The sequence below is a fragment of the Harmonia axyridis genome, chromosome 1, assembly GCF_914767665.1.
Source record: "Harmonia axyridis chromosome 1, icHarAxyr1.1, whole genome shotgun sequence".
NCBI classification, from domain to species: domain Eukaryota; kingdom Metazoa; phylum Arthropoda; class Insecta; order Coleoptera; family Coccinellidae; genus Harmonia; species Harmonia axyridis.
In genome coordinates this window covers 59,602,478-59,625,769 of record NC_059501.1, presented here as the reverse complement: position 1 = coordinate 59,625,769, position 23,292 = coordinate 59,602,478, and the positions used below count along the sequence as shown (strand labels likewise).

General features: G+C 33.3%; 1 protein-coding gene across 1 annotated transcript; it reads right to left on the bottom strand.

The window, feature by feature from the left end:
- Positions 1-1,859: 1,859 nt before the first annotated feature.
- LOC123671183 (GDP-fucose protein O-fucosyltransferase 2) lies at positions 1,860-21,886 on the bottom strand. The gene is made up of 6 exons (XM_045604896.1): positions 21,625-21,886; positions 21,306-21,568; positions 20,745-20,982; positions 2,996-3,188; positions 2,547-2,724; positions 1,860-2,198 (listed from the first exon to the last, which is right to left on the bottom strand). Exons 1-6 carry the CDS (start codon positions 21,771-21,773, stop codon positions 1,915-1,917), a joined length of 1,305 nt encoding a protein of 434 aa, XP_045460852.1. The 5' UTR covers positions 21,774-21,886; the 3' UTR covers positions 1,860-1,914.
- Between the last annotated feature and the right edge of the window lie 1,406 nt (positions 21,887-23,292).

Below are 23,292 nucleotides of genomic sequence, written 5' to 3'. Positions count from 1 at the left end.
CGGATAAACCGGTACATTTAGCACGCTGAAGCGTAGGGCCCCAAGTTCCGAAGGGGCTCCCGATTGAATCAACTTCTCATCAGAATGAATATTTGTTCTGCAAGTGAAAATGTAACCAGACCCCAGAGCAAAAATTCAGCTGCCAGTAAAAAAATTATATCAAATCAAAAAGGTTCCGCTTCTGCTTGTTGTCTCCAATTATTTTTATCTGTCTTCAATAAATTTCCGCAACAGTGGCAATAAAGTTGTCTGCATCCCTCTGAAATCTTGGTACATGCCAACGTCGATATTGTGTGATAAGAGGGATGCGAAGTGCAAGACACTCGTTTGGCATTTCTTGTTTCTAAATATTTATCATATTTATTTTGACTGAACAGTTTAAAAGAACAATTTCTTTTCAACTTTGGATTTCTAATTCTAGTGATATCATTTTCTTTCTGAACTATAAAGGGTAGGCTTTGTTGTTTCAGTTTCTTGTTTTTGAAATCTCATTCTTCCGAATTGTTTTAAATTCCCGCCTTCTCCGATATTTTGAAAATAATTGTTCATTTTCTAATCAGGGAATTGTTTTCTAAGCGGAGAGAAAATTTCATAGAGTCTTGCCACTATTCATTTCTACTTTCTACTAGATATTTACTATTGTAAAGAAACAAGTGTTCGAAGCCGAGGTTTGCAGGGTTATTAGCGTTATATTTAATTTGTTCTGACAATTTCATAATGTCAAGATCTTTACAAAGAATTAATTTTTGACCGAATTTTCGCGAACTTGATTCAAATGACAAATTGAGATTTAAACAAATAATTGCAAGTTTCTCGTCAGAAATAAACTGGAGGTGTTTTGAAATTCAAAGAAAAATTTTGCAAAATAAAGTATCTAATAAAACAGATGAATGTAAAGCGTTTACCAATTTGAGTGATTATAATATAATAATATACAGGTCCGATAAAATGCTTCTTGGATAATGGATTTCTTGTTGGTGCTAAAGAAGTAGCGCTAACAATCAAGCGGTTTTGAGAGAGAAAAATTAAGAAGCAATTCACCTATGAACACGAATATGAAACAGTCCAATTCTGACTTGAACTTAAAAAAAAACTGTTTTTTCGTCATACTTGATTTTGTTATTTATATTCATGGTATGATTTCGATTTGGTAATTCAGTTTTTAATTGAAAGATTCGAACTGCTTCCAAACGATTCAAAATATTTTGATTTCTCATGGAATATTGAGGCAGTTTTAGATAAATCCCAAAATTATGAATGCAATTTTACCGGCTAAGATCTACTAAAAAAATTCAAATTTTTACAAATTTCACATTTTGCTATCATAATGTTGCATCTTTTCTTTACAACAGTTCCGAATATTTACATAGCGATAGGAATACTTATGACTTTGTCAGTTTCGGTAGCGACAGCGTTAAAGTTATAACTGAATATAAATATAAGATTTTCAGATTGTTGTTTCATTGAAGAATTACTCAGTGAAATAAGAATGTTAGAGTCACTACACGATAATGATGTAGAGGCAATTTTTCATTAACCATTATTTAATTTTGAATTTGAGTCACAGCAATGAACTAGCTCTGAAAGCTCCTAACTTCACTTCAGTGCTTTCCCTATTTTTCTGACCAAAGGAGAAGGTTAAACTTGTAATGTTTAGTTTCTCGCTAGTTAGGTCACTTTCTGGTTCCGCACTTTTACAATATCAGTTAGACAAATCAATTTAATTTGAATTAATTTTATATGCTACAGATTTGTGCTATATTTCAGTTTGCTCCCTAAATATAAATTTTCAACACCTAGCAATGTCGGCAATGAAGATAAATCAGAAATGCAGGTAAAGAAAAATAAATGAATTGTAGTTACTTGAAGAGTCTTTATTGAATAGTTACAAAATCCGTTATATAAATAAGAAAATCAGTACACAATTTTCCAAACTGCAGGCCTTTGGCAATTATTTTCATTCGCACATAGAATGTTGTATGTTGCTTCTGTTGGAAAACCTAATATCTCTCTCTCTTCAAAAATTCTAAAGGTAAAAGTACTATCTCCTGTACCTATGAAATATCTAGCATGGGCACAAAGCAATTGGTCTATGATGGCTGTACCTCCGTCTTTATAATGTTCAACAAATCTTACTTGTGGTATAAATTTAACTAGGATAACGTTATTTGGTAGGTAGTATTGTAGAGCCTCCACATCTGAGAAAAATATGTTAAAATCAAATTAATAATCTCTTTCATTTGGTCGAAATAGAAATAAATTAAACTTAATTCTGCATTCTTGATAACTTATGCTGAATGAGGTCAATAATTCAAATGTATCAATTCAGAAGAAAACATCGAAAGTTTGTATGAAATTTTTTCATTCAACGGGTTCTTTTTAAAATAGGTATTGATTCAAATTAAGTGTCTAAACGAAGATCCAAGAGGGGGGATGCAGTGTATTCTATTCAATTCAAATCTTGTGTTAATTTTGAAACACCCTTTATTTCAAGAGCTAAACAAACAATTGGATTTGAATAGTTGAAGTTATATAATGTTATTTACCTGATGAAGGAGCATCTGTTGCTAAGAAAACAACAGATAGGCCGAGTTTCTGAAGAGTATCTGCAATTTGCTTAGCTACACATTCTAAAGTAGGAAATTGCTTAGGACGTCCAATGAAAAAATCCCTTCTTCTCATATGAACACCCAAATATGGCCCTCCTGTAGCATTTCTTCTAGGCTGAAAATGATTTAAGAATTTTCTAATGTGATAATAATAATAATATATCTTAACAATAACACACAAAAATAAATTCCTAAACTGAATTGTTGATGAAGTGATGAGTGTTTTGAAAGATATCAAAGAGACTCAAAAAATGTGCTTATTTACAGGGTAATACCATAATGACCAATGAGTTCAATCAAAATTATTATACATATTAAAGAAAAAATTAAATTTTAATAATGGTTTTCTATTGTTTCCCCTACAATATCTATTTGAAAAATTCTACCTTATCATCTTGCCATTTATCCTGTAAGTGAATATTATCAGCCTCATTACTAGAAGATAAATGTCTTTCTCTGAAGGCATTGGCTACAATTTTCATTTCTTTGTTATATCTCAAACTTCTTCTGGCAGTCCAATACAATGAGTCTCCAAATGTTGGATGTAGGGCCACCTCAGCATGTGCAAATAGTATTGTTCTACAAAATTATATCTGGTGATACATTGAATTCGAAAAGAAATGCCTATCAAGGTCAAATGAAATCCTATCCTTTATGTTATCGATTTAAATAAAGTTCCACCATAGTTTATTTTCTTCTGTCTCGCAGAATATCTCAAAAGCAATTAAAATGAACAGCTTCAATAAAAAATTACTTTTCGAGCATTTGAATCTAGGTCTCCTGATTGAAACGTCTTTTAAGCTACATATTCTACGAGTTGAACATCGATTATATTGAAATGAGTATATTCAAGAATTCTCTACTTTTAAATAGAGTTGAACTTTGAAACAATTATTGTATTTAATATCACCTCATCAATGAAAATATTCAAATCATATCATATCATATCATATCAGTGATAGGTTATTCCATCCAAGGGAGTAGATCTTTTATTTCAGGAGGGGGGGTAATCGAGAAAAATTCGTCAGGTACACATTGACTATTTTATCAAAAATGAATAGTTATAGAATGTATGAACATAACAAGGAATATTTCAAAAACAACAAATTTTTTTTCCGTAAGAGAACTTTTAACAAATTTGTGATAATATTTAAAAGAAAAACTTAAATATAACATACTTACAAACTAATGACTCAAAAACAATTGCTATGAAAGGAGAATAAAATCATTATTCGAAAATAAGTTTGTCCTTTGTGCTTTTTATAATCCCAAACCCCTCTTCATATTAACCTTATTTTTATCACAGAATCAAGAAAAATTAGCTTTCAAAAAATGGCACAGAAATTTAGTGTTCCCATTTGAAAAAACATAACTTTGGGTCATTGCTTCGTAGTTAAAGACCCTTTTGAAAAGAACAGCTCGCCACTGGATTCTACGTAAAAAAGTGCCTGTACAATGTTTTAATTTCAGAGCTCTAGCATCAGTATTAGCGGAGATATAAATGTTTTTCGATATCGCCATTTTTCCAATTTTCGCTTATAACAAAAGAAGGTGGCCTAAAATGAATAATACCCTTGTTAGTTTCCCAGAAAAAGAGACCGAGAGAAGGGTATCAGATTTTGTCTATCACTTCTGGTTTAAAAGTTGTAGTGCTAAAACATCGAAATTTGCCCACCCTGTACAATAAGGCCAAACCTGTCAATCTTTCCTGACCAATTGTTGGTCTGAGCGAAGTTTTCAACCTCTTTAATGTTGAAAAACTCCTTTCAGAGCTCACCACACTTACAGGCATTACAGAGATCAAATATAGTGCCAAGTAAGCATTCGGATATTTTTTTATTTTATTTTATTTTATTTAAGACAAATAGGAATACAAACAGGTAAACCCCAGTACAGCATTCACAGTTTGACAATTAATATATCATACACGATATTGAAATAATGAAAACAAAATTCAACCTATGCTATGAACTATAAACTAAAAATTAAACATAACATTATCTGAAAATGATCAGCATACTGAAAAAACAAAGGGCAACTTTAATTTTGAAATTCTCTTCAATTCATGGATTTGAACATTGAAAATATCAACATCACATTAAAAAGAATTAAATGTTGACAGCATTCTACACAGTGGCGAATTTTGGGTTATATTAATTCTACGGAATGGAACCGCGAATAAATCACGGGATCTTAGTCTTCTCTCCGGTACTCTAAAATGGATAGATTCGAGAATTTCTGGGACATAAAGTATATTATTTACTAATTTGAAAAGCAGACACATATCATTCAGTCGTCTACGATTCTCCAAGCTTAATATTCTAAAACTTCGTTGTATTTCGGTGTAGTCATGATCAATAATCCGAATTTTACTTCTGAAAGACAAGAACCTCAAGAATTTATGTTGTACACTTTCTAATCTACTAATATAACATCTATACTTTGGATTCCATATTGACGTTGCAAAATTAAGCCTACTGAATACAAATGAATAGTAAAGAGTCAACAATGTTTCATTTTTCTTGAACAATTTTCCATGCCTGAGAACAAACCCGAGCATCTTATTCGATGACTCAATAACTCCGTTAATATGCACGTCAAATGTTAACTTCGAGTCCAGAAATACCCCCAGATCTCTCACACCATCTTCCTGCGTTTTATCACCTGATTGATAGTGTAATCAAATGCAAATATGTTGACATTCCTAGTGAAAGATATTTTGAGGCATTTGTCAAAATTCAGAAAGAGGAAATATACAGAGCAGTACTCATAAAACCTGTCCAAATCCTCCTGAAGTTATATACAGTCGTCGAAACTACTTATCCTCAGAAATACTTTGAGATCATCAGCGTACACCAAGAACTTAGCATAACGAAAGCAGCAGGATATATTGTTTAAATAAATAATGAAGAACAAGGGTCCCAGATGAGATCCCTGAGGAACACCCGATCCATTATGAAAAATGCCTGAATACTGTCTATTCACGCATACAAATTGGGATCTATGTAGAATATAGGACTGTATCCACCTCAATAAGCTCCCACATATACCCACCTCCGCAAGTCTTCGCAATAAAACAGCATGATTTATTTTGTCAAAAGCCTTTTTAAAATCTGTATAAACAGTATCAACCTGAGAATGGCTTTCAAAGCCTTCATGAAGATTTTCTAGGAAATTCAATAAATTTATTTCCAGATTTCGACCTTTGATAATCCCATGCTGATTTTCTATTATGATGTGTATGACATGATTAGAAACGAAATCGTATACCAATATAATGACTTATCACAACATTTAGTGCAGTCAATTCTGTATCTGGCAAATTTTCAGTCCCGCTAGTGCATTTTTTATACTACAACTCTAATTATGTTTCCATTGAACTAGAAACGATACTATTTTTTCGGAATTTCAATTTCAATTCCGTTAAATTCTGCCTAGAACCAGAATCATATTTCCTTTCTTATTCAATGAATGTGGAGGGAATTAATCTATTGATATCAAAAACTTCAAATACATCATTATGGAAACGAAATTGAAGGAAACGAAAAGAGCATCAAGGTTAACATCTGTTGGTTCTCAGCCTTTTTGGGGGCTTGGAAAAGATCAATATAAGACAGCGGCACAACAATGCGAGTGGGATAATAGAATTACCCTCTGGAGGAACACCCCTGGTTTTGCTCAGGCTAAGAAAATTGTGGTGCTTTCACCGACCTATACCAGGAAGCTCCTGAAGCTACCACGATCTGAGCTACGGGTAATCTTGGGACTGTTGACACAGGGACCCCGCAACCGCGCGTGCAACGCGTGCACCGCACGCGGGCGCCACTCTAAAAGGGCGCCAAAACCTCTTATAGACCGCATGAAGAACCGATGGACCAAAGATTTTCGAAAAAGATTCTTTCAAATTTTATTTAATTATTTATTTCAACGGTACAACCATTTTACATGATAACGAAAACAAATAAACAGTAATAAAACAAAAGAAATAATACTTCTTTCTTGCAATTTATACAAGTTTCCGAACATCGCAATAGGTACGAAATAGCCAGATATTGGTTTACAAAAACGCATACTCGATGCTAATCCTAGGGCATTTATTGCGACATGTGCTGCACACAGCTTAAATTTAACTGAAAATGATGCTGCTAAGGTTTCAAGTGAAACACTGGACTCTTTTGATATTGTACAAGAACTTTATATATATTTCTCTTCATCCACAAAAAGGTTGGAATGTTATAAAAAAAGCATGATCCTCAGTTACATCTAAAACCCCTAAGTGATACTAGATGGTCAAGTAGAATTGATGCTAAAGTTCTAATTTATTCAAATATGTTATAGCCTTTTAGAAATAGCAGAAAATGATACTTTTAACATAGAAAGTAGACATAAAGCAAGTTCTCTTTTATTAAATATTCATTCTTTTGAATTTATTTGAAGTATAATAATTTCTTATGATGTTTCATTCCAGATTAATATTGTAAGCAAAATGATGCAAAGTGTAGCGATTGACATTAAAGTGTGCCAAAACTATTTGAAGAATTTAGTTGATCATTTCAAAAATTATAGGGATGATAATGTTCTCGAGGAAAAACTTGCAGAAGCTGGAAAACTAGCGGCTGCTCTTGAGATAGATCAAGGTTTTTCTCCATGATATACTGTAAGAGGAAATTATAAACCAAAATTGTTCGATTATGAACAGACGGATGAGGCACCTCAAGATCCAAAAATCGCTTTTAAAATAAATTTCTTTTTGAAAATAATTGATCAAACACTGAGTTCCTTAATTAGTAGGTTTGATATGATATCTGATCACGATAACGTTTTTTGTTTTATTTGTGATATTCTTAAATTAAATGACAAATATCTATTAAAATGCTGTCATGCTCTTCAACAAAAGCTAACTGATCAGGAAAAAAGAGGCTGACGTGAAAGAAAATGATTTATTCAACGAGATAAAAGCCCTAAGATTTTTTTCATTATCTGAAGCGAAAATCCTCTTGAAATTCTACAATATATTTTCGAAAATAATAACTTCTTCTCTACCGAATCTTAGTATTGCCTCAAGAATCCTTCTCACTTTACCTGTGTCTGTTGCTTCTGGTGAGAGATCCTTCACTAAATTAAAAATAATTAAAAACTATTTGAAGGCTACCATGTCATGAGAAAGATTTTCTGGATTGGCAATCTTAGATATAGAGCAAGAGATACTCGATAAAATTGATTGATTGATAATATAAAAGAATTTGCTTCAGCCAAATCTAGAAAAACATCCATTCAATTTCTGGATTGATCCTAATTAAATTAATTATGCCTTTATGAATAATTTATAGAAGAATACAGCTTCAATTTTGAATGACATTTGGAATGTATTATATTACAACTAACACCATAAAGTTCTTGAGGCAATGAAGGTTGCTGATAGATTTTCAACCATTCTACACTAAATTCTCAATAAAACTTTAAAAAACATTTTCCGATTATCCAGCAGTGCTTTTCTCCACCTCCCCCCTTTAAGGGGCGCCAAAATATGTTCCGTACGCGGGCGTTGATGTCCCTTGCGGGGGCCCTGTGTTGACAGGACACTGTCGGTGCAAATACTTTTTGTACCGCATGGGTATCAATCAGCAGATGAGATTTGCAGTAGCTTCTTCAGATATTTTACATTTTTGAATAACTGGTTATTCAAAAGTGACAAATTCAAAGTTCGTTTTTTCGTGAACCGTTTGAAGGATTTTTGTAATTTTGGTGTCGAAACGTAGGTGATTCTTTAGTAATAATGCTGTGATATAAAATTTTAAAAACACTTAATTTTCGAGTGAAAACAGGGCGCAAAAAGGAGATCATGTTTTTTTACAAAAATTTGAATCACCCTGTGAGATACTCCAGCCTCATCGCTGAAAACATTTTTTGATCAAATTGTTGGCCCATATTTTCTGAACAATTTGTTTTTTGTTTATTCCATTATGTCTGTTATTAAAAAAGATACACGCCTTATAAACGTAATATTGATTATGAACTTTTGTCGCAAGACTAGAATTCACTCGAGAACATGTAGATTGGAATCTTTCACAACCGATCCATTACGCATATTTCATCCGAGTATGTTCTTCCGTTTGCACCTTATATCGGAAACAATTTCTTGTTAATGCACGACAACGCTCGTATGGTCCAAGAATATTTGCCACAGGTGGATATTCAGATATTGAATTGGCCAGCATGCAGCCCGGATCTCAACCCAATAGAACATTTGTGGGTTGATATGGATTGATTAGAAACCGTCAACCTGTTTGCCTTAACGACATTGAAAATATGCTCACAGAAATATGGAATAACATTGAGCTAGATCATATTAGAGGTTTGATTTCCAGTATGAGTAGGAGATGTGAAGCCGTCATTAGAGTTGAAGTGGAAATACACGATATTTTTTTTATTTATTAGTTTGCCGCTTCGACATCTAGGTCATTAGCGGTGTTGGATCTGTTACGTGTATAATATAACATAATATTGATCCATAGTAAAAGAAAAAAAAATACATAGCATTAATTTCAATTAAACTTTTACATTAATAGTTTTTCAAGTTTGGTTTATGATTTCCTTTGATATTAATTTCTTGTAAACAGAGCACATCAGGATGATGTTCGTCGAGAATCTCTTGGATTCTCTCAAGATGCGGATAAAATCCGCGGCAGATCCATTGGATTATTGTGAAAATGATTTTTTATCAATTTGTTTCTCTTGAAGTCAGGTTCATGGAAGAGTTCTTGGGAACTTGTACTTAAGTTGCTGGAAATCTCAGATTCTTCAGGTTTGAGATGCTTTTTGAGAGTTTTTATGATTTTTGTGCACTTCGACTTGATTATTTTGTCTGGTAGGTGAGGGTAAATTTCCTCGATAGTACGGATTAGGATGTCTATATCTTCAGTTATTTTTTGAGCATTTGCCACGAAGTTACCATTTTCCATGCAGAGTTCCAGGAAAAGCTTGAAATCATCAAATTTTAAAGGGTATTGTACAGGGCAATACCTCCTAGAAAACAAGGCCACGGTACTCAACCCGAAAATCTTGTGACGTCACCCATCCCAGGTCATTATATTAGGGCTAGGGTCTAGGGACGCTTCCTTTATCCCAGTCGACACAACTGAACTGTGATATTCACCTGTTTCGTTATTTTTTCAACACTTGTTAGCAAGGTTATTCAACCTGTTGTGAAATTTGTGTGAATAATTAGTGTTCAGTGATATTGGACAGTACTTTTAAGTACTACCTGTGTTAAGAAAATGCCTTATATGTGTTGTGTTCCTGGGTGCAGGGGAAATTACAAAAATGGACCGAAAGTGCACGCTTTTAAGTTCCCTACGGATACATACTTGCTTGAAAAGTGGTTAGCGGCCATTCCTAGGCAAAATTTAAAACCCACTATACATACCAAAGTATGTGAGAAGCATTTCGCAGAGGAGAAAAGCGAAGACATTTGATACTCAATAATCACTTGTGATAATAGTTCTCCCAGTGAACATTCACAAAGATATTGAGTCAATTTTTCTCCAAGAAAAATTCAGTACGTGATTTTGTAGATATAATCTTGATATAATGCTTAGAATTTCAGCTTATCTAGTGATTACCCCTACTGGCAAGGACTTTTCGAATCATTTTTGTGGATAGTGTCATTTTCATCTAAGTTCATCATTTGAATATAATTCAAATGAATCATTTGTTTCCCGATGATATCATTATTATCCCTTATGGAAGATATCAATATTATCGAATTTTCGTTATTTCAATACTTTCGAATTCCACTCCGAGATATTTCAATGTTTTCATACATATACATATACATAGGTATCATATTGATTATCCAGTTTTATTGATAATAAATTGGTTTTTTCTTTGAAACTTGGTTTTTTCCATAATAAAAACGAATGGGATGCGATGAAAGGCTCAGTTGACGACTGGCATCCTCTTTAAACAAAAAGCCTTCCAAATATTATTCATATAATTGTGAAACGAGTCACAAGCCGAACGCTCACAGTTCAGTCGACTATGCCCTGGGTATGCTTACGTCACAAGAGAGCACCCAGGCCTTGTAGTCTAGGAGGTATTGGTACAGGGTCGTTTGAGAAAATTGCTTCGATACCAGTCAGATTTAAGGGTTTTTGTAGAGTTGTTGCTTTTTTGAGAAATACACGATATTGATTTTGATGTTTGTGTTAATGAAATGATGTTAGTTCGTCAGTTCGTGTTACTACTGTGATTATTAATATTCTTGATATACTGATTTCAATAAGCTACTGTCCTTTATTTTTTGTAATGAAGTGTTGGGTACATTTAGAAGCATTGTATCTTTTTTAATAACGGAGATCATGGAATGAATGAATGAGAAAACAAATTTTTGAGGAAATGTGAAGCCGTCATTAGAGTAGAGGTGGAAATACACGATATTGATTTTGATGTTTGTGTTAATGATGTTAGTTCGTCAGTTCGTGTTACTACTGTGATTATTAATATTCTTGATATACTGGTTTCAATAAGCTACTGTTCTTTATTTTTTGTAATGAAGTGTTGGGTAGATTTAGAAGCATTGTATCTTTTTTAATAACAGAGATCATGGAATGAATGAAAAAACAAATTGTTGAGGAAATATAGGGCTACAATTTGATCAATGTATACAATCGACGATTTGGCTGGAGCACCCCACAGGAAGTTTAATATTATCTCACTTTTGCACCCTGTATTTGGTGAAAGATGAAATGTTGTTGAAATTTTATGTCAGAGCTTCATAACTGGAGAAACTCCTACGTTTTCACACCAAAATTACAAAAATCGTTCAAACGGTCCACGAGTAAACGAACTTTGAATTTGTCCTTCATTTCTAGAGGTGCGTTGAAGAACAATGTAGTTTAATTGATTTATTTTATATATTATAGATTTCAAAGAAGCCCTTATTCAGCTAGACCTAAGAACAAATCGGAAATTCCTTGAGCTAAGATAGTCTTATTAACTAAAAAAAAAAAACTATATGATATTTATCAAATAACGAAACTTTCCGTCAAATATCAGATATATTTAAGTTATCATTAGGTTCAGCTCATCGGACTCCCTTCAGGGTGATTGACTTCCTACTCGATTTAAGAATTTATCAGTTGGCCAACTGATCAGGATCAAATCCAAATCAGCTCTGAATATTCAAAAAAACAAGGCTTCGCTGGGGTAACTGATTTTCTTGATGCCACATAAAAATTAATAAACCCTACAATGACCAGGAATCGTACATGGATAGAAAAGGATATCACAGTATCTTGATCCAAAGAATTGTGGATCATAAAAAGATATTCACAAATATCTTCCGCGGAGAAGCATGACTCAAGACTACTAAGAAAAATCAAATTTATTTAAAAAAGCTGAAGAAGACCCTGCTTTTTTTGGGCAATACTTGTTGGGTGACTCGGCCTATCCATCTCTCCGATGGCTTATACCTTCCTTCAAGGACAACAGGTTCTTATCGGAAAAACAAAAAATATTCAACTGCAGGTTGTCATCTAAAATAATTGTGTTGAGAATGCCTTTGGTCTACTGAAAAATAGATTCAGAAGACCATGCAAGGCATTTTGAAAATTTTGAAATAAATTCAATTGTGAAATGTGTGATGGCAGCCTGTATTTTACATAATATTTGTTTGAAGAGTAATGATGACTTCATTGAATACGCGGTGACAAGAAACATTGGAACAGAAATATCTTAGCCTGACGAAAGGGATATTTCAAGTGGCAGCAGGGACAGAAGGCTTAACATGTTTGAAACAATGTTCAATTTCAGTTTAATATAGGTAGTATTTTTTTTTCTTTATTATATGTGACTGACACAAAAATGAAAGGCATTGTTGTAGTGAATAATTCTTTAATTTTCAATAATTTCATCGCAGGTGATTGAAAATATGAATACTTTTATTGATAATATCACCTGTACTGATTCAAAGTCAGAAAATAAAGATTAATATTATTATTAACATCTTATGGAATTTGTACTTGCCATATCACATTTGAGCAAAATAGGAATATTTTTCTTAATCTCATATTGAAAAATAATAATAAAAACTAATAATGGCTGATATTGAAAACAAAAATATATTTTAAAATTGTAAAAATGTACTAAAAGAATAAATAAAATAAATAAAATTTGTACATGCAATATCACATTCGAGCAAAATAGGAAAATTTTTCTCAATCTAATATTGAAAAATATTAATAAAAACTAATAATGGCTGATATTGAAAACAAAAATATCTTTTAAAATTTGTGCTTGCAATAGCACAATTGAGCAAAATAGGAATATTTTTCTTAATCTAATATTGAAAACAAAAATACCCTTAAAAATTTGTATATACACTAGTGGAATAAATTAAAGGATCAAAATAAAATTCGAAATTTTTAGTGGTTTTTTAAATGGCTGTATTTTCGATAACAATGGTCGTATCTCAATTTGAAAAAAACTTTTTGAAGCTTGAAGTTTAGTTTAGAGATCTCATGATGAAAAAATGTTTCAAGCAACGCGTACCGCTCAATCCTAATGAATACAGTATCTAAAATGAATGAATTTTTTGAAAATTCAATCGAATGAAACAAAAAAACCGCTCCATGAATTGAATTGAAATTCTCTGGGATTTTTGTGGTGATATTGAACTGTAAAACGCATACTCAACATTGATGGTTTTTCCGATATTTTCAATTCAGCGCTTGATTATCCAAAAGCCTGCAAAGGCCTTTTTTATCAATTTTTCAAATTAATGTAGAGAACGAAAAGAAATCTTTTCCAAAAATCCAATAGCTACTTCTTGTAGAGAATTCATTCAAGATTTCAAAACATCCCTTAAATTTTCTGTGCAATCAATGATTGGTGAGATATTGATGGTTAAAGACAAAAAGGTCCTTTTCAATTCAAAGTTCGGAAGCACCATCCGAAAAGCACACTTCCGAGAAATAAAGGAGGTAGGGGTCTGGCGGACATCACGGAAATTGCTAGAAAGCCTACGGGAACTTCAGAGATAAAGCAAGTACATCAGAGGCCTACAAAATACTGTATGAAGAAGACGAATCAACACCTTTACAACTTTATGAGGAGTAATTTTCATACAACCACCAAACAATTCAAAAAAAAAACTGCAAAGATGGAGAGAGAAGCCCCTACATGTAAGACATTTCAACAAGGTGAACCAGGATCATGTCGACATTGGAGCGTCACTATTGGCTCACATCAGGTGCAATGTATCCAGAAACGGAAGGTTTTCTTTTAGGCATCCAAGATCAAGTGATATCATGACCGCTAAAGGGGTGGAGCGATAACCTGACAAGTGACTACCGATTGAAATTGGACAAGTTACGAAGAAGGAACAGGCAAACATGCCTAAGATGAAGAAGGAAGAAGAAGATCTAGTGATTCCAACGATAAATTACTGCAAGCCATCATGAAGGATCGAACTACTACTGATGATCGATGCCGATGTCCAACCAATGAAACAATACAACATATCATGGGTGGGTGTCAAATGTTTGCAGGCAATGAATATAAAGAAAGACACAATGCAGTGAGAAAGATGCTACACCAAGAATTGGCAATCATATTAGAACTAATTTATTCTGAAAAAGTGCCACACTACAAGTACCGACCGGAAACCATCCTGGAAAACGAACGTTAAAAACTATACTGGGATCGTACAGTTTTGACTGATAAAAGAGTCCCCCACAACAGACCAGATATATTACTAGTCGATAAACATCAAAAGACAGCAATACTCATCGACGTAGCAATACCAAATAACAACAATATACAGGGTGGCCACTTTTTCAATGGGATTGTATTGGTAACATTTAAACCATAAGAGTTAGAAGGTCGGTCAAATAGAGAAAAAGTTGCATGCATAGAAGCATTATCAAGCAGTTTAAACAAATCGAGATTATCAGGGCCGGTTATTGAGATATCATAAGAAAAGTAAATTCTGTCATTTTGGGTTTTCTTTTTTTCCCACTTTATTTCAAATATTATCGAAAAATTTTACAGGAATTTTTTATTCGACAGTAAATTGTTCTCAATTTGACGTAATCAGATTTCGTATCCAACGTTTCGTGCTCTCTGGGCCACCCTCAACCTCATTTTTTTCAATACGGACCTGTATATTTTATGACACTTTTCGAAATAACTTTTAACGCTGAATTCAACGATATATCATACAATGTCATTCAAAGTTGATTTTCAGGTGATTTTGACCCTTATCCAAATTTCTTTGGGTCGGATCTGTATTACATTTCGGTACCTTTAGTTTAATTAACAACAAGCAATACATTTCGATGAGAAAATCAACTTACTCATCTTGAACTAAATGGAACATATCAGAATCGAATCAAGAAACAAGTAATAATTATTCACATATTTCAATTCATAATAATTAAACGAATTATCATTTAATGAAAGAAAAATCGAATGATTATTCGAAAGTAAATGAAAATGAAGTAAGTGTTCAAAATTCCCACCATTTTGTAAAATGCACTTAACGGTTCTGGAACCCATATATAATAATAATATACATTTGCTTATTTCGTTTTCTTGAATACCTTCCAATACATTCTCAATCTTCTCGCGAGAAATCACTATTGTTGGATTTGTCATTTGTTCCAGAATCGAACTTTATTTGGATATCATTACGATATAAGTTTTGAAGGCTTGGTATTCAAATTTAAAATCATTATATTCGCGTCTCTCGACTATTTTATCAACAGCAGTTTTTGATAAATTGCATTCACTACAGGGGTAGGATTCTGTAACTTTCGTTATCATAGCAAACGAAAGCGATAACGTTACGAAGCGAAGCTAAGCGAAGCGAATGCGGTATTCTGTAAGCGTCTTTTTCTTTATCGTTTCGTTATCTTTACGCTTTTAGTTTCGTTGTCGGAGCTTACCGACTTTACACGAAGGAACATTGGCAACGTTGCAAATAAGTAGATATTTAAGCTACTGTAGGATTCTGCAGGTTTTGACATATGAGGTACCTGAGATAATCTCTAATAAGAGCAATGAGATAAGAGTCCCTTTTATGGACTCTAGCTGTAATGTCCTTTGAATAATCCACAGTATTTAACTTGAGTATTGTCAGAAATTATATTTTGATTTATGACTCTCATTGGAAGTTACTTAACAAAGGGTTTCATACCATTTTAAACTGTTTAGTTTATCATTAAGAATGAATTAGCTAATTGAATAGAGCACCTGAATGCAAATATTGAGTATTACAAAAAGTCTTATTTGAGCACTGGAAGAAATTCGAAATGGAACCTCGTTCAATGGATTATAATTTAAAACCTTCATTCTTATTCCAGTTACAAAACCTACCCATACTACAAAATAAGTTCGGGGAGTCAACTAATAGTGTGTATAGGTATAAAGAAATATTCATCATGTTTTCAATGATTCTGATCATCGACGAGGAAATCTCAAGAAGAGTTCGTCTAACTCTTACAAGAGAGGAGAATAGATTTCTTCGAGATAGAAGTGATCCATTTAACTTAACGGATGAGAGATTCATAGACGTTTTCCGTTTGTCGAAACATTTAGTTCACGTTCTATTCGATGAATTGAAACCATTTATGGATAATTATTGGAGGAACACGAGAACGCCATTTGAACAGCGAATATTGATAACTCTGAGATTTTTTGCCAGTGGAAATTACCAACGCGGTATTGGACAAGAATATTTGCTAGCAGTAAGTCAACCCATGGTCAGTCATTGTGTTAGTGAAGTGACTAAATTGATTAACCATGTATTCCAAGGAAAAATTAAATTCCCTAATGATTCTGAGAAGACCCAAAATAAAGGGAAATTTTTTGAAAAATGTGGAATACCAGGAATAATTGGAGCAATCGACTGTACACACATAAAAATCTTGAAGCCATCAGAAGAAGAGCATTCCTTTTTGAACAGAAAAGGATATCACTCAATTAATGTGCAGTTGATTTGCAATTCTTCAATAATTAATAGAATGAATTTCAAACTTAATATTAAGAATTGTGATATTGTGAAGCAAAACATTCAAAATTATAACCTCGAAATCGAAATCATTCAAGTGTCATAATATGACGCTTAAGACTTGGTCACGTGGTAAAAGTAAACCAATCAAAAACGTCGTCGGACTTTTCGTAATGACAACGAACCCTAAAATGTTTCGTTATCGTTATGAGGTCGTTCTTTGCTTCGGCAAACACGACTATTGCCGAATCCCTTTACAGAATACCGAACCGAGCAAAACTGTCGTTTCGTCACGTTTTCGCTTCGCTTTGCCGTTACAAAATCCCACCACAGATCCGACCCAAAGAAATTTGGATAAGGGTCAAAATCACCTGAAAATCAACTTTGAATGACATTGTATGATATATCGTTGAATTCAGCGTTAAAAGTTATTTCAAAAAATGTCATAAAATATACAGGTCCGTATTGAAAAAAATGAGGTTGAGGGTGGCCCAGAGAGCACGAAACGTTGGATACGAAATCTGATTACGTCAAATTGAGGATAATTTACTGTCGAATAAAAAATTCCTTAAACATTTTCTGATAATATTTGAAATAAAATGGGAAAAAAAGAAAAATCAAAATGACAGAATTTACTTTTCCTATGATATCTCAATAACCGGCCATGATAATCTCGATTTGTTTCAACTGCATGACAATGCACCTATGAATGCAACTTTTTCTCTATTTGACCGACCTTCTAACTCTTATGGTTTAAAAGTTACCAATACAATCCCATTGAAAAAGTGGCCACCCTGTATACATACATACATACAAATGGAGGTCGAAAACATTTCAAAATATAAAGACCTCGAATTTCAGATAAAGCGCCACTGGGGAATTATATAAACGAGAACTATTCCAATTATCATCTCAACAACTGAAAAAATCTCAAGAGAAATATCAAGCTACTAGGAGGCGACTGACAAATCCAAGGATCAGCGGGATCGCGTGGAAGAGGACCAGAAGTTCGAGAAGGACCAGGGGGACTACAAGGTCCTGACATGACCAAGCTCTATCCTTCTGATATTTTAAATATCTGGGATTGAGTGAATGTTCCTCCTAGATGGGAGAAAAACGACTGCGAGGGGAGTTTTTTCTCCTACGCGCATAGGCTAAGAATATAAGGTCATAATTGGCGCTCATAAGCTCCTGACTTCACGTTAGTACTTTCCTCATTTTAGAATTGAATTTGTAAGATATTCGATTATTTTTAAGGCCTTTGAAACAGTGCATCATGAAAGATTGTTGCAGGTGTTGGAGCAATTTTCATTGATCATCTGCAGTGTGTGGAAATTAATGGATGTTTGAGTGAACCGCAACTAATGAGAGTAGGTGTGCCCCGGGCGACAGTTCTTGGGCCTATACTCTTTACCATTCACATAAACTCTCCTTTATACATCGACATAGTGGTGTAACATGCTGATGACATTGTTGCCATATTTAGTGGATGTGATTGGGATAGTGTTAGGGAAAACATGCTATAAAAATGTGGTTGGATGGGTATCAGCTGTCTCTAAATGCAGATAAGACCAATTACGTAGAGTTTACCATTACAGATATAAATAAACCAAAATTTGACAGCATTGATGTTGAGAGCATAGGAGACATAAAGGAACTTGAATCTACCAAATATTTGGGTGTGATGATAGTTAAAAACATAAAGTGCAGCTTGTTGCAAATTCAACAAAGAGAATTAGAAAATGAATTCATAAATTTTATCAGTTGAGAGATATCCTAAGTAAAAAAATGTTGGTCTTGGTATACAGATTTTTGGTGGAGTCAATTTCAAGATATACTGCACATATTGATGTTTTGATAATAATTTAAACTTATCTGGGGATCTCTGTATGAGAGTTCATTGAAAACTGGATACAATTCAGAACTATTCAAGGTAATTTATAGGAAAAATAGAAGGTACCCAACCAGACTTCTCTATGGGGAAGACATATGAGATATCATATCACTGTACTTTCATACATTGCTGTTTTTTATGCATAAGAAGGAATGTTTACTTCTGGATTTATGCAAGGCATTCGACATGGTTGTTCATCAAGTACTCATTAAAAAGCTAGAAATACTTGGAATCGGGGGGAAGGTTTTGGACTTGTTTGGAGACTACCTTGATGAGCGATACCAATTCACGGTAACAAATGAGGTGGAAAGTACAAAAAAATGTGTAAAGTCCGGTGTTCCGCAGGAAAGCGTCTTGGGGCCGGTTCTTTTTCTTCTCTATATCAGTGATATCATGAATTGTGATATTAAAGGTAACATTCTGCTGTATGCAGATGATACCATACTTTTCTATTCGGGTGAGCCCAAGTTGATATTTTCTCAAGCTCAGAGGGACCTAGAATTAATTAATAAATGGACCTTGGAGAATGGCATGAAACTGAACAGTGATAAATGTGTATATCTGAGAATCTCAAAGCACATAAAAAATACAGAAAAACTATTACTTAGTATAAATGATATAGAACTCGCTGAGGTAAACAAGGTCAAATACTTGGGACTAATACTTGATAGTGGGGTGACTTTCAGTTCACATGTAGAAAATCTGATTGCAAAGTTGAATTATATCAGATACAACATTAGACGTAACTCCAAATATTTAAACACCACTAACAAATACAAAATGTATAATTCTCTTGTTGCTTCACATCTGAATTACCTTCCAGCATTCTGGGGACAAACAACTGCCCAGATAATAAATAAACTACAAATATCACAAAATAAAGTCATCAAGGTACTATTTAACAAACCACCTTCATCAGACACCATGCAACTTTATAATGACATGAATCTTTTGAAAATTAAGGAGTTAGTTTACCTGGACAGTGTTAAGTTAATTTACAAGATTAAAAACAACTTAGTGGATACTGGCATTAATCTTAGATATGCCAGTGATGTGCATACCCACCATACAAGATCCAGACATAACATCTACATATTGCCAACTGCCAGAAACATTCCTAGGAGGAAAATAACTTACCAAGCTGCCACCTGGTTTAATGAATTGTCAAACGACATCAAGGGCTCAGATACTCTGAAGGTGTTCACAAGTAAAGTGAAAGATCAATTGTTCCAAAGAAGACAGAATAATATTTGATTTATTGAGAAATTGTTTAGTTGTTACTATTGCTATGTTGTAAAATATGCCTGTTATGGATCACTCATGATCCCTTTGGGTTAATAAATAAATAAAAAAAAAAAAAACTATCTCACATGATATCACTACTCGAATTGTAGCTGCAGGTGCCTAACTCCAGTAAAAATGGGTAAGGTTTGCTTCGCAACTGGCCCCAAGATCATACGACCTAATACTGTTGAGATTAGAAATCTTAGAGATCACAGAAAATTTTAAAAGCAATGTAAGACCTTTATGAGTAGCAACTATATTTTGATTATGAGGCTGATCGGTTAACTTTGGTTATGTTTGTAATTGTTAAATTTAGTATGGTGTGAATGGGATTTTCTTTATATTTTGGGGAATACTCACAAAATATGTGTTTAATCACTTAAGTGCATGTTTGATGATTTAATGTTCTATTATATGAATGTGTTATAATGATATATTGATTTTTGTAATTTTTATGTTGAATTGAGTAAATAAATAAATAAAATAAATGAATCTGGGATGATTGTTTGCTGAAATCTTCTTATTGTGATTCTTATCAGTCACAATTTATTATTTTGTGATATTTATTTTTTCCATTATTTTTGAATAAAAGTTATGTATCAGGTTCAAGCTCTATAGAACATTAAATTTACCTTGAACAAACATATTTTTTGATTCTATATTTACATTTCAAAATGTAAACTGTGAAAATTTAACAATGTTAATGTTTTATGATTTCTATTCCGGCTCTTATAGGCTTCTGTGAAAGCTCTCAGAAGCTTAGAGAACTTGAACGAGTTAGGACAACTGTTGTGTTTTGTGTAGGCTTTGTTACTCTGTTTCATTCCCACTTCAGGCTAACAGAATACAAAAATATTTTGTCATCATGGTTTGAATTTTCTACTAACATATTGAACATAAGAACTGGTAGGACTTAACAGAAATTATAAGTAACAGATTTACCCACCGTGCTGAAGATGCAGAAAGTATTTGAGTCAAAAGTGTAGATGGACCATGAAATCTCATACATTTCACATTGTTTGAGGTGATATTTGTATAATAAAAATATGATATTTGCTCTTCTTGATCACATGCTGCTACTTCCAATTTATTCATAAAGTTACCTGATTTCATCATTTCATTCCAATTTTTCATCACATAAACTTCATCAATGACAGTCATGGTTTGGCCAGGTTTATGTTCCTCTGCAATTTGACTAAATTTAAATGTCCAAAGAATACAATAGTTTATATTAGTTATAAGTATGAGTTTTCAAATATCTATTCAAAATAGCCATAAGTATTCAATCTGAATATTACAATATTTCAGAACTCTCAATATTGCTATCACAATAAAAAAATGTTTCATTACTAAAATAAGAACTTTTTGAGTAAATGCTGTTTGAAGTATATATCATTTAATATTTCTGATGTTAATATATTTGTTTGATAAAATAAATAAATGATTAAGGCAACAGTTGATAATACTTACGAATATACTTAATGAAATTAATCTTTATCTAACATACCTTCAAAAAATTCATACATTTCAATAACTGGAGCAAAGGCTTTCAAGCTTGGTATATCAAAATAATAACCCCATGGTATCAACTCCGCTTTATCTGAGTATGTCCAGTGATACAAATGGGACCATGGTGGTAATACCAGTTTGAAATTTTTTAGTTTCGGATTATTAGACTCGGCGAGGTGCTTTGCTAGTACTGCAAATCTCCTATACACATCTCTTCTCAAATTAAAACCTTCGGAAGGGTTGACATCATAAAAAATATACCTAAAACCAATGTGATTGGAAAAATAAGATGTTAAATATAATTTTTTCATGCATACCTATTCTCTTTTTCTATTTGACTACATTGATTTTGACCAGAGTCTTCTTTGAAACATACTTCTTGATCTATATCATAATCCCTATAACTAGTCGTATTTTGAATAATAATAAGTAAAACGTATATTAAAAGACTCATAAACAAATTCATTGATAGTTATTAAACTATCAATACCTCAAAGTTAGATTCAAATCATACAAAATAAATGTTCTGATTAATAATTTTGTGGTTAGGTCCATTTTGACAGCAATTGTTTGTTTTCGTCAGGGCCGCCGCCAGGACCGGCATACCAGATATTTTGCCGGACGTTAAATTGTAGGGGCGCAAAGTCAGTTAATAAAATAAGACATACTTTTTGACAAAAAAAAATGTTTTCTCTTTGTAGTAAAATAAAAAAATCATCAAGCGCCGCTTAAATGAAATCGAATAGGCGCTTTAAACAAGTTATAACAAGCAATAACAAAACAATAAAGTACTAAAATCCCCTCTAAGCGGATGTTGCGTCATATAATAAAATCAAATGAATTTAGGTTTTCCATATTAAAGCCCTTTATGGTTCTGCTTAGCGCTGAACCCACTCTCTAAACAGCTGATTGCTACTGAAAAGGGTTTCAACATTAGAGGCAATAATAATACTACCACCCTCAATCATTTGCTGTTCATGAATGATTTGAAACTGATAACAAGCAATAAGAACCACCTAGAAATTATGGCCAAACTAGTGGAAAGTTTTTCGAAAGATGTAGGTATGGAATTCGGATTGGACAAATGTCGTACTCTCAGCACAGAGCGAGGAAGAGTTCAAGATGAACCGATTACTCTCTCAAATGGACAGGAAAGTAGCAGCAATGAAATCGGATGATCTTTAAAAATACCAGAATACTTTACTACTGAGTTCGTTAGGAGAACTAAAAAGATTTTAAAAACAAACCTCAACAGCAAGAACATAATGAGAGCCATCAATACATATGCATGTTCAATTCTAACATACTCATTCGGTATAGTTCCATGTAGCAAAACAGACATCGAAAACCTGCAACGCAAAATGAGAACGCTGATGACAAAAACAAATAAGCACCATCCGAAAAGCAGCATTGAGAGGACTACAGCCAAGAAATAAAGGAGGCAGAGGAGTTTGACGGACATCATGGAACTTGCTAATGGGCAGATAGAAAGCCTACGTGTATACTTCAGAGATCAAGCAAGTCTACAAAATACTGTGTGAAGCAGACGAATCAACACCTTTACAACTTCACAAGGAGCAATTTTCATACAACCACCAGACAAACCAAGAAAAACTGCAAAGATGGAGAGAGAAGCCCCTGCATGGAAGACATTTCAACGAGGTGAACCAAGATCATGTCGACATTGAAACGTCGAACTATTGGCTCACATCAGGTGCGATGTATCCAGAAACGGAAGGCTTTCTTTCAGCCATCCAATATCAAGTGATCTCAACGAGAAATTAGTGCAAGCATATCATTAAGGCTCGAACTATTACTGACGATCGATGCCGATATAGGTATCCAACGAATGAGACAATCCAACATATCACGGGAGGATGTCAAATGTTTGCAGGAAATGAATATAAAGAGAGACACGATGCAGTAGGAAAAATACTACACCAAGAATTGGAAACCATATTAAAACTAATCTATTCTGAAAAAGT